The sequence below is a fragment of the Coturnix japonica genome, chromosome 2, assembly GCF_054131305.1.
Source record: "Coturnix japonica strain WE chromosome 2, WE-NBRP24, whole genome shotgun sequence".
NCBI lineage: Eukaryota > Metazoa > Chordata > Aves > Galliformes > Phasianidae > Coturnix > Coturnix japonica.
The window spans coordinates 123,399,067-123,415,502 of record NC_140664.1 but is presented as its reverse complement, the minus strand read 5'-3'; the positions used below and the strand labels follow the sequence as shown (position 1 = coordinate 123,415,502).

Here is a 16,436-nt window from a genome sequence, read left to right as displayed (position 1 = left end):
TATGGTTGCAGCCCGCGCGCTGCCCGCACATCCTTACGGGGTCCCACGGTCGCTTCACCCGCCCCAGCCCCGCGCTGCAGCCGCGAGCAGCTCGCAAATGAACGGGGAAAACGCCAAATCTGAGCGACGCCCGGCGCCCGCCCCGTCCGCCAGCTCCACCGTTGTCCCCGCCGCTGGAAGACGGGGACCCTCCGGCGACGCGCCGGTGTGCGGGAGAAGGTGGAACGAGAGGCACCGGCAGCAGAACGAGCTGCAAATCGCTGTCGTGTGGTTGCCACTAGCAACAAAGCAGCTGCACAGCCTGCGAGCCCCGAGCACCTCGCGCGGAGGTGGCGAGGGAAAGGCCGGCGCGGGGGCGCCTGGCTCTGCGGGCGCGTCGCGAGGGGCAGCGGATGATGCCCGGCTGCCCAGTGCGCGGTGCTGCGCGGATCCTGCGCGGGTCCCTTTCGAATCTGGCGCAGCGCGGGGGAAGTTCCGCAGGCGCGAGGCGGGGAGCTGCGCAGGCGCAAAATGGCCTCTGCCCGGGCGGAGGCCGCGCTCCGCTCCGCTCCGCGTCGGCGGAGATGCGGCTGCTCCTGTACGGCCGGTAGCGGCCCCGCCGGCGCCACGTGGAGCGATGCGCGGCCGCCTCCCGCCCCGTCTGCGCGGCCCCGAGGGCCCCTCCTTCTCTTCGCTGTCCCGAGGCTGCGCCCGGTCCGTGCCGCCCCGCCGCTCCTGTTCGCCCTTCATTCTCCTTCTTGTTATTGTTATTTGTTATCACCGCAGTTGTAAAACAAACGCGGCTCCGGAGAGATGGTGAAAAAGAAAGTTTGTAGTTAAATGAAGGAAATCCGTTTCAAGTACCCAGAGTAGAAGCGAGGACGTTAAAAATTAACAGCGGAAACAGGAAACACTTGGCTGGGTAAACATTGTCTCCGAATTTCACCCTCTGAGCATCGAGGGGGCGCGAGGTGCCTCCGCCGCACCGGCCTGAGAGCGGTGCGGTTCATGGATGGGAGGTGCGGGAGTTCCGCGGGCCCCGCCGACGGCCGGAGGGGGGCGGGCAGAGCCCCGGGCTCGCGGGACAGAGCGGGGCGGGGGCGAAGGATGAGCGGGGTGCGGGGTGCGGTCCCGAGCCGGGCCGGTCGCTTCTCGACCTGGAGAATCCGCAGAGAAACGAGCGGGGCATGACCGGGCTGTCCAGGGCGAGCGGCAAGTCCTCGACGGCTGCGGGGAAAAAGAAAGAACAACGGGATTCCGCCAGGCAGGACGCCTGTCGTCCCCACCTGAGCGTTTCAGAGCCCTCTCCATCCCCAAAAAGCCGGGAAGAGCCTCTCTGAAGGGAGCGGAGTCCCCCGCATCTTCCCGCGTCCGCCACAGATGTGGCTCCCAGCCGGACGGGACACAGCTCTCGTACCGCTATGAGCTCCCCAGGGGGAACCCGACTCCTCACAGCCTTCCTCTGTCTTTCCGGCAGCTCCTGCCCGCTGCCCCAAAGCTCCTCCTGCCACTGCCCCGCTCCGATCCCGGCAGCACCGCCATCCCCAGAGCACGGTTGGGAGCCACTGGCAGCCGGGATGGGGGGAAAGTTCGGACTGGGGAAAACAGAAAGACCATCCCGCACCGCGCCCGTCCCTGCTTTTATCCGGCCGGGTTGCTGAACGCGTTCCTACAGTCCCGCCAACTTCGGCTTTTTTTCCCCGATCCCAACAAACTCAACGCTGGGGATGAGCATCCTCCTCTCCTCCTCTCACGCACGGTTGGCTGGCAGCTCTTTTCCAGCAGCGGGGCCCCGCACGCTGCCGCAGCCCCTGCCCGCTCCCTTCCCGCAGCGCCCTGCTCAGCTCCGCGCTCCGCTCCCGGACCGAGCCCTGTGCGGGAGCGTGAGCCGAGGCGATTGCGGGAGCGAGGCGGGAGGGGCTGCGGGGGCCGTTCCGCTTCTGGCGGAGGAGCGGGGAGAAGACAGAGCTGAACGGCCCTCGGACGGAGGCATCTATCCCGTGTCACCGCCTCGCGCTGCACGGACACTTCACGACGAGAAGTTTGATTTAAACTCCGACAGCTGTAATTTTCAGCTCCTCCCGGTTCGAACGAGCACCGTTCGGTGACCAAGTAACGCGCAGCGCTTTGCTTTAGGTCCGGGGCTGGGCTTGATGCGTATCGCTTCCGACAGGACGGAGCGGGTAACCGACAGCCGAGGGAACCGCGCCGAGACACGGCGGTGCGGAGCACCGTGACACCAAAGCCCGGCTCCGCAGCTCCGCAGCTCCGCGCCGCTCTCCCGCAGCCCGGCCCTGCCCCGCTCCCGTCCCGCTCAGCGGTGCCGCACGACTCGTGGCTCCCGGCGGGGCCCGGCACACCGCGCCCGTGCGCTGCGAACGCCGACACCGGCGCGGCGATACCGGAGCGTTGCGGGGCCGCCACGGCGCTGAGCATCGCGGGGCTCGTCGAGCGGCTTCCGTCCGCCCCGCCAGCCCGCAACGAGAGCAGGACATCGCCACCGCCGCGTTACCGACAAAGTTCATTTGCTCTTTTTCAATGAATTATCCCTTTTATTTGTTTATTTCTTTGATCAACTATAAATGAAAGTTATTCGTGTATATAAAACTGAAGTTTTTTACCGTTGAAATCGAACTGTACATGTTTACTACAGGAAAAAATATCAACTCTTGTTTAACAAGACATTATACATCAATAAGCAAGAACCTTGTGGAGGGTTTGCAATCACCTGGTCTATAAAAACAAGCGGGACGAATAACAGCAATTTATATGCAAAAGTAATGATTTAATGACTATAAGCAAGACAAAGCAATAGAATTGTGCTTCTTTTGCAGACTGGAGACAATGAAATGTTTTAACTACAATTTTCCCGTACAAACATGAAACAATATCCATATAGAATAAACACCCTCACAAATGTATAACTGGTGGGTGATGAACACACACGAAGTTCGACCAAAGCAAAGCACAAACTGAAAAGTGTTCCGGGCCGTTCTGTTTGGTGGCGGAAAAGTCCCTTCTGCTGAACAAATCACACCCTCAGGAGCCCCCAGGAAACGCCCCGCTAGAGGCCCTCACCGAGGAGGCGTTCTCTGCAATTTATCGGAAGGATTCAAGTACCTGTTAAGCTCTACTGAAGTTAGTACTGTACCATATACATATATATTAAAAAGCAATTTAGATAAAACGCCTTCACGCAGCCAACCGCTGGCTCCTTAAAATTTATACCAAATAGTTTATGGCTTCTCGAGTGATTCCGTGTGCTTTTAAAAACACAGTCCCCACCGCACCGAGTAATAAAAAGGCAATCAAGCACGTCAATTACTTTCATCTCCCTTCACTTTTTTTTTTTTTTGTTGGGTTTTTGGTGGTTTTTTTGCTTTTTTTTTTTTTTGCTTTTTTTTTGTGTGTTTTTTTTTTCCTTCATCACTTCAACAACATTCGGTAAAGTAAAAAATAAACCACACCTGGGGGAGAGGGGGAAAGAAAGGGGAAAAATAAAGACAAAGGCAGTCAAATGCTTTGGGGATTGGCAATCGCCTCCAGGTTAGCGGAGCGGTTGTGCTTCCTCAGCGCTGCGGCTCTATGGCAGTGCGAGCAGAGCTCAACCAGGCGGCATCTGCAAGGGTCGAACCGGTTCTGAAATTTAACAACCATATCATGAGTGCATGAAACACAATATTTTCTTTATAGTATTTATAAATATATCATACAATACTGTTTCCTGTTATGTCATATACCAATATGGCATTGTACAATAAGCATAATGCCATCTGATTCTTACAAAAGCGAATCATTTAAACAAGTCAGTAAATAAAACGGTAATACCCGCTTTTAGGCATACAGATTGTAAAACTGAAGTTTACTTTTTGTTTGATCGGTTCTGCGCGGCAACAGAGAATTAAGGATGCAACATAAGAATCAAAATGGCTAATACGCAAAAATTGTTATTCACAGTGACATGGCTACATATATGCATTATTCTATGCATATCCTTTCTGTTTCGTCGAATTTCAAGATGAAAAAGCACTTGCTTTCTACAGGTTCACAAAACGGCATAATAACAATAACAATCGAAGAGAACGCGGTGGAGGACTTAGTCTGGGTTAACCAGCTACGTCCCAGGGCTTCTACCAGCTCGGTCGGGCTGAGGGCCCCGCAGCACTCAGCACACCCAGGTGTCACTTCTGTTTGCTTCCCGGTCCTTTGGAAACCATTTACATTTCAATCTCGCGTCGCAATTAACGTCCACAGCGAATGTCACCTAGTTCGCCTTTCATAGCCAAGTTCAGTGTCACTACAAAAGAAAGCAGTTTGGACGAGAGTCACGTGTATTAGCATCTATAAAGCTGTAATGGCATGAGAGATCTATAGAGAGGAGGGTCGAAGCCAGGCCGTCAGCCGGACGAAGTGGCCGAGGAGCCATTTATGGAGGATTTCCGCGCTCTGTTGGTGAAGGAGGACTGATGGTTGCTGCCGGGGCTGCTGCTGGTGCCGTTCATGGTGCTGGAGATGTGTGGGAACTGTGGGTGGGGAGACTGGACCGGCGTGCTGGGGCTGGGCAGGCAGGAGGAGGTGGAGGGCAGCCCCCCGGCTGGGCTGCTGGCTTTGTCGCTGCCAGAGTCGCTCTCCAGCTCGCCACTGTTGCTGAGGCCTTCCCGCTGGTGGCCGATCTTCATCCGCTTGCAGGTGGGCCGCACGCGGTATTTGAGGGGCAGTGGGCCATTCTGCAAGGTAAGAGAACAGTCAGAACCCCAGGTACCGCCCCACCATGCCGCTGCGTGCCTCCGAGTCATTACCCGTCTCCAGGTGTAGATGTAGGCAATGTCCATCAGCGTGTAGTAGTCCTTCAGGGGCTCCTCCTCATACATCACATCGATCTGCCGGGAGATACAGCCCAGAGTCAGTGTGCGGCTCTGTGCCGAAGGCAGCCTCAGAGTGCTCCAAAGCACCGGGCCCAGCACGCAGGGAACTGGGAATTTTCACATACACTAAACAGATTAATTAATCTCTTTACACCTCTATAACTACAGCAAGGCCAAACCCCCCATGAGGCATTTTAAATAATGCCCTGGCTCCCACCAGTATGCTGCCAACTCCACACATACACGGCCAGAAACCCAAAGCATGTAGGATGCCAGCAGCGTTAACAGGGATGGAGCAGTGAGGTACCTGGAACGTGTTGGGGATATCCATCTTACTCCGCAGGAACTTTCGTAGATGCATCACTGTCATCGCTGCCGGGCAGCGCAAGTATCTTTTGTCATTCACCTATCGGCACAACAAGGGACACGGGTCACCAAAGCTGCACTCTTAGCACCGTAGGTGATATTTTACAAATGCACATTGTTAAATTAAGAAGTGCAATAGGGCAATTTCTGCTCTTCTAAGGGACAACAGAACGAGGTGGTAAATCACAGCTCCAGGAAAAAATCATTTCAAAGCAACTGATTTTACAAAAAAATAGACTGACATCTCACACTACACCCCCTCTCAATGATGCACACGTATTAGAGGCCGACTAAATAATAATAATAATAATAATAATAATAATAATAATAGTAATAATAATAATAAAAAATAATGTATTACAAAATTAGAAGAATGAAGATGAGGTTCAGCTTTAAAAGTGATGCTGCCAGCATTGGTTAGGGGCTGGCAGCACACAGGGCTGCAGGAAGCCCTCAGTGCTGGGAGATGTGCTCCTTTTTGTCCTGGACGCAAACCAGCTATTTTTCCCAGCTACAAACCCACAAGGAACCGCTCATGGCTGTGCCACACTGCCTCTGGAGTAAAGGAAACTTATTTACCTCCTCCTTTGATTTCTCTTTCTCTTTATTTCCTTTCCGTTCCAGTCTGCGAGGAGAAATGAAACAATTACAACAAATAACAAAGAGCTGCCATCGGTCAGGTGAGCATTAAAAAACTGCCATTCTGGAACTTGCCTGTTCTGGTCAAAGAACTCAATGGATAAGCTTATTATCTCGTCGTCTGTTATAATTCTTTTGTCTTCGTCAGCCACTTCTCCCCTGTCTTCATTAGAGCCATTGGCAGCTGCGCAGAAATTTCCACAATAATTTACATTTTGAAATTCAAATCAGGAAGAAGGGCAATTCTCGGTGAGGAGGGGGGAAAAAAAAAATCCCCACGGTGAGATTACAAAATAAATCTACCCAAGCGCCAAAGCAGCAAACTTTTATCATGCTGAATTTACTTCTTAACATTCCACCCCGACAACACAGCGCTTGTGAGTTAAAAAGGAAAGAGCAGAGCACCGGGGGCAACGCGACATCGATTAGGGTCGGGAGAGAGAAGCTTTTACCATCAGCCGACGGATGAGCAGCATAGAAATCCCTTCTTCTTTTCATTTCATCTGGGGAAAAGCACACGTGGGGCATCAGTACCTCCCTGCAGCTCCCGGCAGGGATGCGGGAGAGCAGTTCTGGGCTCGGGGTATTTCTTTTGCTTTTTGGTACTTACTTTTGAAAAGGCCCGGTACCAGCTTGTACACAATATCCTGCAGAGTTTTATCTGACCTGGAAAGAAGCACCGAGCACAACACTGAGAGCACGAAGAGGCGTTTCGATGTGAGCGGTGTAACCTCTGCCAACAACAGGCGGGACTCCCGGCCTCACGGGAGGCCGCCCATAAAACGCAGCTTACGGGAGCTTAAAATCAAACTAACGCCGCTCTGAGCACCGCTGTAAAAGCAAAGCCGGGTGTATCGCTGCACCGACACCGAAAAATCCTGCCGAAACCTGCAATTCCTCCTCAGCAAACGAGGAGCGGTAGAAAGGAACGGAGCGGAGAAAACGCTTCTGACAGGAGAAGCGAGCTGGAAGGGTTCGGCTCTCGGCTGCCGGAGCTCCGGTAAGTTTGGGGGAGGAATGGCCGTGGGAAACGGTAAGAGGCCACCGGAGCTGCGGGGCCGGCACCGTGCCCACAGCAGCCTCCCTCCGCAAAACCCGACACCGCTCAGCTCAACCCGGAGGAACCTTCAACTTCCATCAATGACAAAACTCCAAAGAGAGCGCCCGGCCGCGAGGCAGCCCGTAAATTCACGGCTCCTTTCACATTGAAATCGCGACTCAGAGATAAGATCGCCCAACGGCGCGGCCCCGCGCGACGCTCCCGCCCCTACCTGATGTTGAGCAGCGGCCGGGTTTTGTGCACTTGGACATCGCAGATCGGACAGTACTTGCTCGTCTCCAAGTACCGCACGATGCACGTCTTGCAGACTGCAAGGCAAACACGGGAGCCTTTAGCGATGCTCGGAGGTGACACGGAGCATGCATAGACACACAGAGGTGCGATCTCCTCAACTATGCGGCCGGGAATCGGCCATTGTCAGCAGCGCGCCGCTTAAGCTAAACAAATACTCAAATCGGCCGCGATTAACATGAAAAGGCGACGCTTAGAGCACATATATTGCGCCTTTAACAAAGACCGTAGCGCGGTCGGCAGGACGAGCCGCGGTGCCGCGGTACTCACAGGAGTGCAGGCACTCGATGATGGTCGTCGCGTCGATGAAGTACCCGCCGCACAGCACGCACATGAGGTGCGGGTTCAGCTCGGTGATTTTGATCCTGGTCGTCCGGTGCATTTTGGCGCGGGGCGAGGCGGCTCTGTAACACACACGGCCGGGACGGGCCGCTCAGCGGGGCCGCGTCCCAGGTGCGGGGCCCGGCGGAGGGCGGCGGCGGCGGCGCGGATCCGGGCCGGGCCGTGCGGGGCGCAGCGCGGGGGACGCGGGGCCGGGCCGGGCGCAGCGCGTGGAGGCGCGGCCGCTCCCCGCCGGGCGCGGGGCTCGGGGCTGCCGGCGCAACGCGGCGCAACGCGGAGCAACGCGGAGCTCGGCGGGGCCGGCCGGGCACCGGGCTGCCGGCGAGCAGCACAAAGGGGAACCAGCGCCTCCCGGTGCGGCTGCCCTGGCATTTCCGGAGAGCGGGGAGGGGAGGCGGGGGGAGGGCGGGGGGGGGACACGCACCTCGCGGCGGGGCCGGGCACCGGGCGGCGGGGCCGGGCCGCGAGGGGGTCCGGGCGGCCGCGGCTGCCGCTCGGTGCCGATCCGGATCCGCTCCGCTCTCCGAGGGGGTTGCTATAGCAACTTACACTTACACTTGGCATCCTGCCACCGCTGGGAACACGCGAGAGCCGGGCGGGGGGGCGGCCGGGGGGGCGGGCCGGGCCGAGCCGAGCCGGGCCGGGGGGTGGGACGCGGGGCCCGGGGGCTGGCGGAGGGGGTGGAGGAGCAGAGCGGCCCGCGGGGGTCTGGGAGCCCGGCGGCGATGGGAGGGGACGGGAGGGAGGGGAGGGGAAGGGAAGGGCGGGCAGGGGGAGGGCGGCGAGAGGGGGGCGGGAGCCGCCGGGAAAGGGGGTCGGGGGGGGGTTGGGGGTTCGGCCTCGAGGGGCTCGGGGCGCGGTGCGGGGCCGAGCCGGGCCGAGGCGAGCGCGGGAGGCTCCTCCCGAGCCTCGGCCATTTCGGATCCTCGCGGGGGCCTCTCTCTCTCCACGTCGACTCGGGGCGAGGAGCCACCGCTCGCCCCCGCCGCTCCCCGCCCGTTCCCGCGCCGGGCACCGCGCCCGCGGCCCCTCCGCTCCCTGCCTGCCTCCGCCGCTCCGCTCCTCTCCCTGCCGCAGAGCTCCGTCTTTCTCTCCCCCCTCTTTTGTGGCTCATCTGAACGCCTCCCGCGGCCGAAGCGGAGCGGGGCTAAGTTCCGCAGGAGGCGGTCAGAGGCTCGAAGCGCCGGGCGAGGGGATGGGGCAGAACGCTCGTCCCGGTCCTTAAAACCCTCCTCCTTTTGAGTCATGAAGCTGCGCACCGAGGGGGTAAAAATACAAAGCCCAAACCGACCTTAAACGGTACCTCCGTGACAACACGCGAGGGACCATGTGACCAGACCATTCCTAAAGCTAAATCAACACCTTGTCAACACGACGCGGCGACGGGAGCGAAAAACAAATGTCATCTCCACAGCCTGAAACCCGTAAAGCCCATCGGGTGCAGCGGCACCGACGTTCCATGCGCACACACTATTGAAAACGAGAGGGAACATGAACCGGAGGGGAAAGCTCTCCGCGGGAAAACGCCCCACCGGCCCCGGCAGCGGCACGGCGGATCGCGTTCTGCCCGACGGACCCCAGCGATGCCGCCGGGCACCGGGTCCCTCCCGCCCCCAGCGCTGCCCCCCGCCCGCGGTTCGAGTCTGACGCCGCTCCCCGGGCTCCACGCGGAGTCGCCGCCCCTCGGGGCGCTGCTCCCGGCCCCGCGCAGCGCTCCCGTGGGCTCCGCGGTTCGGCCGCGTTACCCCGGACCGGGCACGGAGCTGCCCGACAACAGCGCACAGCGCCAACGAGCGACCTCGGCACGGAAACTTCTGCTGCTGCTGCTGCTCCCGGAGGAGCTCCAAACGAGCTCCCCAGTACCAAACCGGAGCGAGCAGGCACAGAGAAAAGCGAAGCCTCCAAAGCACCGGGTGAGCCCGGCTCCTCACAACCGCCCCCTACATCGGGCAGCAAAGCGGGAGCCCTCCCCGCTGTGTTCCATGTGAATGGCATTTCCAGGGTCCCCGACCCTCCGCTCCGCACTCCCAAAGCGGCACCCAGAGCTGCTGTGCGGGGACACGCAGCGCCCTGTCGCGCTGCCCGCCCGGTTCTGGCTCTGCTCGCTCAGTGCTCGCCGTTCCCAACCTCCCGAGGTAACCTCAGCATGAAGCCGAGCGGGGATTCCTCCCCATCCCTGGCGCTCTGGGACCAACTTTTAAATATACCGACGCGTTTATTTCACTCCTTCATAAATGGAGAAGGACTGAATTAACCCTAAAATGTGTTTCGTCGACCCTCCCCCTTCCCCATCGAGAGGGATTCACCGCCTGCAGACCACCCTTGTCAGAGCTGTGTCACCCTGCTATCCCCGCCCGACGGGATCACCGCCGGCATCGGTCCCTGCCCCGCGCACAAGCCCCACGCACACTCGCACACGCAGCCTCATCCTCAGCCCTGGTTTCGGGCAGCAGAGAAACACCTTTGGATTTTTCCAGCCCGCGGTGGTAGCGGTTGACGAGGTCACCCGACAGCTCCGGGCCGGGACAACAACGTGTGTATTTACTCCCGACACACAGAGTGGCCCGACCCAAACACGGGGAGATAACACCCGCCGGGAGCACACACTGCCCGCAACCGATTATTGAGAGGCCTTATACGGATGATGTCAAAATGAAGAAAACCAGAGGGTCCTCTCCTGCTCGGGATCAGCGGCATTATCACAAATCTATAAACGCGACCGACTCCCGAACTCTGCCTGACGGTCCCCGACGGAGCCCACGGGCAGCCCCTGGCCGGGACGCCCCGCTCTGCCCCCGCGCTGCTTCGGAGAAGGACGGGACGGGGCTTCTCGCGGGGGCTCCGAGTCCTCGCCCTGCAGCCAGGGAATAGCCGGGACAGAGAGGAAAAGGACCCGTCCTTTAAGCAGCCGCCGTGGACCCGCGTTAACTCGGCAAAGCGTCCCCCAGAACCGCCCCGAGGTGCTCTCACTGCGCCGGGGACGGCCGGGGCAGAGCTGTGCACGGCGCGGGGCCACAGCCCCCATCCCGGGGCCGGCCCCCCGAGGCTGCCCGGAGCTCTCGGGGCTCGCAGCGCTGCTCCCTGCATTTCCCGGCCGGGAACGGGAGCGCGGCCGGCCGGGTCTCCGAGCTTCGTGGGGAGCGGAGCGGCGAGCAAAGTTTCTAAAAGCTGAAAAGCGTCCGTCCGACTCGCACAGAAACGCGCTTTCCTCCCCCCTTTATTTTTACCTGATTTTTCGCAAATACTGACAGCTCCCCACGGCTCTGCCCGCGTGGATTTTCCGCCAGGCCACGCACCCGCACACACCTCCACAGCCGTCCGCCCGCGGCCGTCGGGGGCCCCACGCGCGGCGCCGCACCCGGCGGGGGCTGCGAGAGCGATGATCTCCTCCGGGGCCGGACAGAAGGAAAACCTCGATCGAGCGCGGCCCCGTCCGCGGCTCCGACCCTCCGCTCCGGGGCTCCGCACCCCGCACGCCGCCCCGAAGCCCACGCTGAAAACCGCGAGTTCGACCCAAAAGTACGGGGGGGAAAAAAAAAAAAGCGAAGAAAAAAAGGAAAAAAAAAAAGAAAAAAGTTGAGTCCCGGCGCTGCCCCCCCCGGCGCCCCTCGCCGCGGGGTTACCCCAAACTTCGCCGTTTTCCGCACGGCCGGGAGAGAGGCGCCGGGAGCAGCCGGGGACCGCCATCTTACCGCCGCCCGCTCTGCCCCGCCGCTCGCCCAACTTAAGTTAATAACACTCGGTGCGGGGCGGCCCGCAGCCTAACAGCCCCCGCGCGGGGACCGCCGCCCCCCAACGGCCCCGTCCCTATAAAACGGCCGCGCTCGGGGGCCCCTTCGCCCCCCCCGGCCGCGTCGATCGCCGAGAGCCCCGCGCTCGCTCGACCCGGGCGGCTCCGCGCTTCGCGATCGTCCCCGTTCCGTCAAAATCTGCCTTTAAACAAAGGGCGCCGGGGCCCGGCCGGCAGCGGGGGCCGCAAATACGAATATTCCCCTCGGGGGCCGTGCGCGCCCGGAGCCGCTCGGGGGCTCGGGGGGGAAGAAAGGAACTAAAATCGGGCGCCGTGGGCGCGTAACGAAAGCGGCCGCCCGGGCCGCCGCCGCCGCCGCCGTGTGTGTGTGTGTGTGTGTGTGTGTGTGTGCGCGCGTGCGGCGGGCGCGGGGCTGTCAGCGCCGCTCCGAACCGCGCCGAGCGGGGACGCCCCGCGCCCGCCGCCCCCCGGCGCCCCCCGCCCGCCCGGGGTTCCCCCGCCGCATACGTACCCGGAAAAGGGAGCCGGCGGGCGACGATCGGGGCGGCCGAAAAAGACAATGAAAGTTAAAAGTCGTTCAGCAGAAAATGAATGTGAGCCAAGCGGCCATCTTGAAATGAACTGCAGACGCTGTCAATCGCGAGGAGCGCACCAACGCCGCCGCTCCGCTCATGCCGCCCGCGGCACCGCCGTGTCCGCGCCGCTCCGCCGACCCTCGGCCGCTCCCTGGGCGCCGCGCGGGGCCGCGCCGTGCTCAGCCGGCCGGGGGCCGCCCGCTCCGGCCCATTGTCTCGCCCGCTCCCCCCCCGCTCCGCCGCCCGCTCGCCGTCGTTTTTTTTTTGTTGTTGTTGTTGCTTTTTTTTTTTTTTTTATTATGATTATTTCATAGTTGGTGGCGGGGGGACGGGGGAGGGAGGGCGGAGGAGGGAAAATCGCGAGGCTGAAGGCGCACACTGGAAACTGACACCGTCCCCAAAATGGCTCGGAGTTCGCCCGCCCCGCCAGCGTCACGTGGGGCTCCTCATTCCTTAAGGGTGGCCTGGGAATTAGCGGCGGTGCGGTCGGGGCCGGCCGCCTCCCCGTGACCCAATCCCGCACCCGGCCGCCTCCCACCCGCCCCCCCGCCCCCCCCCCTCCTCCCCCCGCTTCCCGCCGCCCCCTCCCCTCCCCCCGGCTCTACACGCGCCCTCCCGCTCGCCGCCGATTCCTCCTTTTCGCCGCCGCCTCCCCGCCCCGGCCCGACCCTCGCCCGGCCCCGGCCCCGCTCCCCGCCCGCCGCCCCCTCCGCCTCCTCCCCCCGCCCCCTCCTCCCGGCCCACACCCCCCAACCCGCGGCCACGCGCGTCCTCCCCCACTCCCCCCCCGACCCCTCGGGGCCCCCCACGCAGCACTTGTTGCGTGGCCCTCCCGCACCCACGCGTGGGGCAGCGCCAGGCGGGGCCCCTCCGTGGGGGGAGGAGGCGGCAGAGCCCCGTAGCGCGGAGCGGGGCTGCACCGGGGCCGTCCCGCTGCCCTCCGTCGGGGCCCCTCCGCGCCACCCCGTGGGGGCGGCCCGACCCGTCCCGTCCCGCGGCGCCCGCGCTCCCCCCGGCGGCAGGTGCGAGTGGGGGGCATCGCCGAGACGAACGGACAGAGGGAGGGAGCCGCCGTCGAGCTCCGGGTCAGCCCAAGGGGAACGCGGAGCTCCGTGCAGCCCGAGCCGATACCGCGCCCTCGGGTGTGGGGAACTGAACCCAGGCGGTACGGGAGGGGAAAATCGGCTTTAATGGAACCCGAAAGAAAATACACGGCATATAAAAGGGGGGATGCTCTGCAGACACAATGGTTGAGGCAATATTTAACAAAAAAAAGGCAGTATTTTCAAGAAAATATAACAGGAGTGAGGGATCCCGACTGCATATTCCATCCGAACAGGTCTAGATTCACGTCCAGAAATTGTTACAAAATGGTCTGGACCAAGAGATGTGCACAGAGATGTGCACAGAAGGGCATTTGCCATTGGGAATGTTGTGACGTGGTGCCCGGCTGCCCTCGGTCACAGCTGTGTTGCTCTCTCCAGGCTCTTGGCAGCGTCCTTCAGCTTCCCGACCAAATCCTGGGACAGGGAACACCTCAGAATGAGTTTCAGAAAGGTCAGTGCGTGGTGCCACAGTGCCCTCTGTGCAGGGCAGCATGAGACAGCCCTCAGCTCCCCCTCATCCATTGGGCAACACAAGCAAGTCATTTCATTTCTTCCACTTTTTCTGCTGTAAAATAGGGTGGTACTCTGGAGCTGAAGGACAATGCCTTGTAACGTATATGACCTACTAACATACATTGCTGTCCTTAGCACAGCAGTACAGCTGCAATGGCTGCTGCACGCCGCTACTCTGAGCACCACAAGCACTGAAAATCCCGAGTGCCATTCTGCACAGGGACTATCCCATGTGCCAGCCCTGCCTGGGGCAGCCATCAACCCAAGCACTGGCATTGGCAAAGATGCCTCCCAGTGCCTCCAGTTCACTCCCTTTCGAATAGGTGCATAACCACACCACAGAGCAGAGCTCACTGCTTCACCACACTGCTGGTGTGTCACCTACACACTGACACTGGTTCATTCCCTACTTGGAAGCACGGCATGCTTAGGTCATTGAGCTGCTTCCTTCAGCCATTTCCCTAAACCACTGGGATGAGGGTTTGAGGGAAGTGATGCATTCCCTCCCATACTCATGTGTGACAGCATGCTCGCTATCTATGTGTGTACAGGGAGCAGCACGTGCCACTGAAATCAGTCACTTTACAACTTCAGTGAGGGCCATGGCCAGAAATGTTGCACAGCAAATTCCCCCCTACCCTCCTGCCTGTTAATTTGGTTGGTTGTTTTTTATTTTAGAGTTATTTGTACTGTTTAATTGTGATTGAAAAAAAGGCATTAAGAGCTATTGCCATCCAGAGCGGGGGCCAGGCAGAGAAATGGGGAGTGGGGATGTACCTGCAGCTGCTCCATGGTGCAGCTGAAGCTGAGGTCTGTCTGTGATCCCGCATCGCTGTTCTGTAGGAAACAAAACCGAAGCGGGCTGCTTTATTGCAAAATGATATAAATGGCAATTCTTCCTTAGGAGGAGTGTGAGGAGCGCATACCTCGGTGCTGAGGGTCAGCAGGTAGGTGGGCTGGTAGGCTCGGTGCAGCTCGTGGGTCTGCGGCAGAACAATGCTCAGCACAGCAGGGTCGGGGCAGCGGGGGGGTCCCACAACCCTGTGCCTCCACCCTTACCTGGATGCGGTATCCCAGGCGCCAGGACACGTCTGTCACGTGTGGAGGGGCCCGGCCTATGCTGGGAGACAGACAACAGCAGGCGGTGCGGGAGGGGCTGAGCCCACACTGCCTGCATGCTGTATGCAACACTGCAAAGGGTCACAGCGACTTAAAGGGCAACATGGGAAGGAGGGGGGAAAGTTTCTAAAGATGTTTTCCACAGTCTGTTAGAAATGCAATAACAAAGAGTAATTACAGAAAAACACACACAAAAAAAGCACGATGACATGGATGAGGGGGGGGGTGCGGTGCTCCCCAGGCACTGCTGAGCTGCCCCCAGCCCATGGCCCCGTGCCCACTTACCTCCCCAGCAGCTCCTCCAGTGCATCCCGGTTTTTCTGGAGAAAAGGAAAACAAAAAAAGAAAGGCGAGAGCAAAACACAATTGCAGAATTCAAACCGTTTGCTCCGGGAGAAAGAAAACACTGCCGTGTTACAGCAGGGCGCCAGACCTGGTACTCGGTGCAGAACTGCTCGATCCTCTCCTTGTCCAGCTTGCACTCCTCCAGGCAGGCACTGCGGGACAACACAGCCATGGGCAGCCCCCTCTCATCCCCGAACCCACCCACCCACATACCCACACCCACACACAGCCCCCAGCCCCGGCGTTGCGGGCCGTGCCGGGCCCTCTCAGTACCTGAGTGCCGCGGGGTCGGCTCTCTGCCTGCCCGCCTCCAGGATGCAGGCGGCGGCGGCGGCGTGGCACTGCTTCAGCACCGCGGGGTCAACGTCGCTCAGCTCGGGGTCGGCTGCGGGAGACACGGGGCTGCCAACGCTGCCGCTCCCCGCGGGACGGCGCTTCTGCCCCTCCCGCACGCTCCCTCCCGCGACCCGGAGCCGCGTCCCGCCCGGCACCGCTCCTCACATCGGGGTCGCGGGCGGCAGCGGCTCCCCCCAACCCCAACCCCAACCCCGAGCCCGAGAGAAACGCGGAGGGGCGCGGGGAACGGACGCGGCCAAAGCTTCAGCGGGAGGAGGAGCGGGGCGGCTCATGGGGGTCCGGCCGGTGGGGCGGTAAGCCCGTGCCCTGTGTGCGTGCACAACCCCGTGTGCGCACATACGGGCACATACCCCTACGTGCACGCCCAGCCCCATGTGCACCTTCATGCGTGTGCACATACACCTGTACGCGTGCACGTCCCTGTGTGCACACCAGCACCTATAAGCACGCACACCCCGACACGGAGCACACACACACGCACGTGGCTCTGTGTACACGCACAGCCCCATGTGCACGCAGACACCCCACGGCGCACATCCACCCACACGGACACTGACACGCGGACACCCCACGCACGCTGACCCACACGCCCCTCACCCCGCACACAGGCGGCCCCGCCGCCCGCCCCGCTCACCCCCGCTGCCGTGGGGCTGCAGGACGGCCCTGAAGGCGCCCCGGAGCAGCGCGCTGTACGCGCGGCCGTCGAGGCGCCGGGGGTCGCCCAGCAGCCGGCAGCCGCCCTGCACCCACGGACACAGCTCCATTGCGGCGCCGCGACCTTCGACACGCGCACACGTGACCGACGGCGCCGGGGCGGAGCCGCGGCCGCTGCGACACCGCGGGGAGGAGCCGGGAACGGAGCGGAGCCGGGAGCGGAGCCGAGCCGGGAAAGGGGAGCGGGGAGCGGCTCCTCCCGCCCGGGGCGGCGTCGGGCCGGGCGCTGCGTTGTGCTGCGCTGAGAGCACCGTCAGTGCGGACCGTTCCCTTTGTGATGTTCAGCGCTCCCTTCCCGCACCTCGGTCCCCGCTCCCCGTGTCCGTGTTTGTTGCTCCGGGCCGTGGGTGGCTCCGTTTGGGCCGCGGGGTTCTGTGTCAGTGGGTGACAACGTGACTTTCCGAGCTCGGCGCC

At 61.2% G+C, this 16,436-nt stretch overlaps 2 protein-coding genes across 6 annotated transcripts; both read right to left on the bottom strand.

Moving 5' to 3' along the window:
* Nucleotides 1-2,510: 2,510 nt before the first annotated feature.
* Nucleotides 2,511-12,293, bottom strand: BMI1 (BMI1 proto-oncogene, polycomb ring finger). 5 transcript variants are annotated; one of them, XM_085538710.1, is made up of 10 exons: nt 11,805-12,293; nt 7,471-7,604; nt 7,121-7,217; nt 6,460-6,515; nt 6,302-6,352; nt 5,925-6,033; nt 5,790-5,835; nt 5,152-5,250; nt 4,779-4,859; nt 2,511-4,706 (listed from the first exon to the last, which is right to left on the bottom strand). In XM_085538710.1, exons 2-10 carry the CDS (start codon nt 7,580-7,582, stop codon nt 4,377-4,379), a joined length of 981 nt encoding a protein of 326 aa, XP_085394836.1. In that variant the 5' UTR covers nt 7,583-7,604; nt 11,805-12,293; the 3' UTR covers nt 2,511-4,376. The 5 variants fall into 5 exon arrangements, with proteins under 5 accessions (XP_085394836.1, XP_032299096.2, XP_085394837.1 ...); XM_032443205.2 differs by lacking the exon at nt 11,805-12,293 and adding an exon at nt 10,770-10,914; XM_085538711.1 differs by lacking the exon at nt 11,805-12,293 and adding an exon at nt 8,585-8,724.
* A 745-nt stretch (nt 12,294-13,038) lies between these two features.
* COMMD3 (COMM domain containing 3) lies at nt 13,039-16,081 on the bottom strand. The gene is made up of 8 exons (XM_085538713.1): nt 15,943-16,081; nt 15,225-15,336; nt 15,040-15,103; nt 14,892-14,926; nt 14,547-14,607; nt 14,414-14,470; nt 14,265-14,324; nt 13,039-13,388 (listed from the first exon to the last, which is right to left on the bottom strand). Exons 1-8 carry the CDS (start codon nt 16,070-16,072, stop codon nt 13,329-13,331), a joined length of 579 nt encoding a protein of 192 aa, XP_085394839.1. The 5' UTR covers nt 16,073-16,081; the 3' UTR covers nt 13,039-13,328.
* Nucleotides 16,082-16,436: the final 355 nt, after the last annotated feature.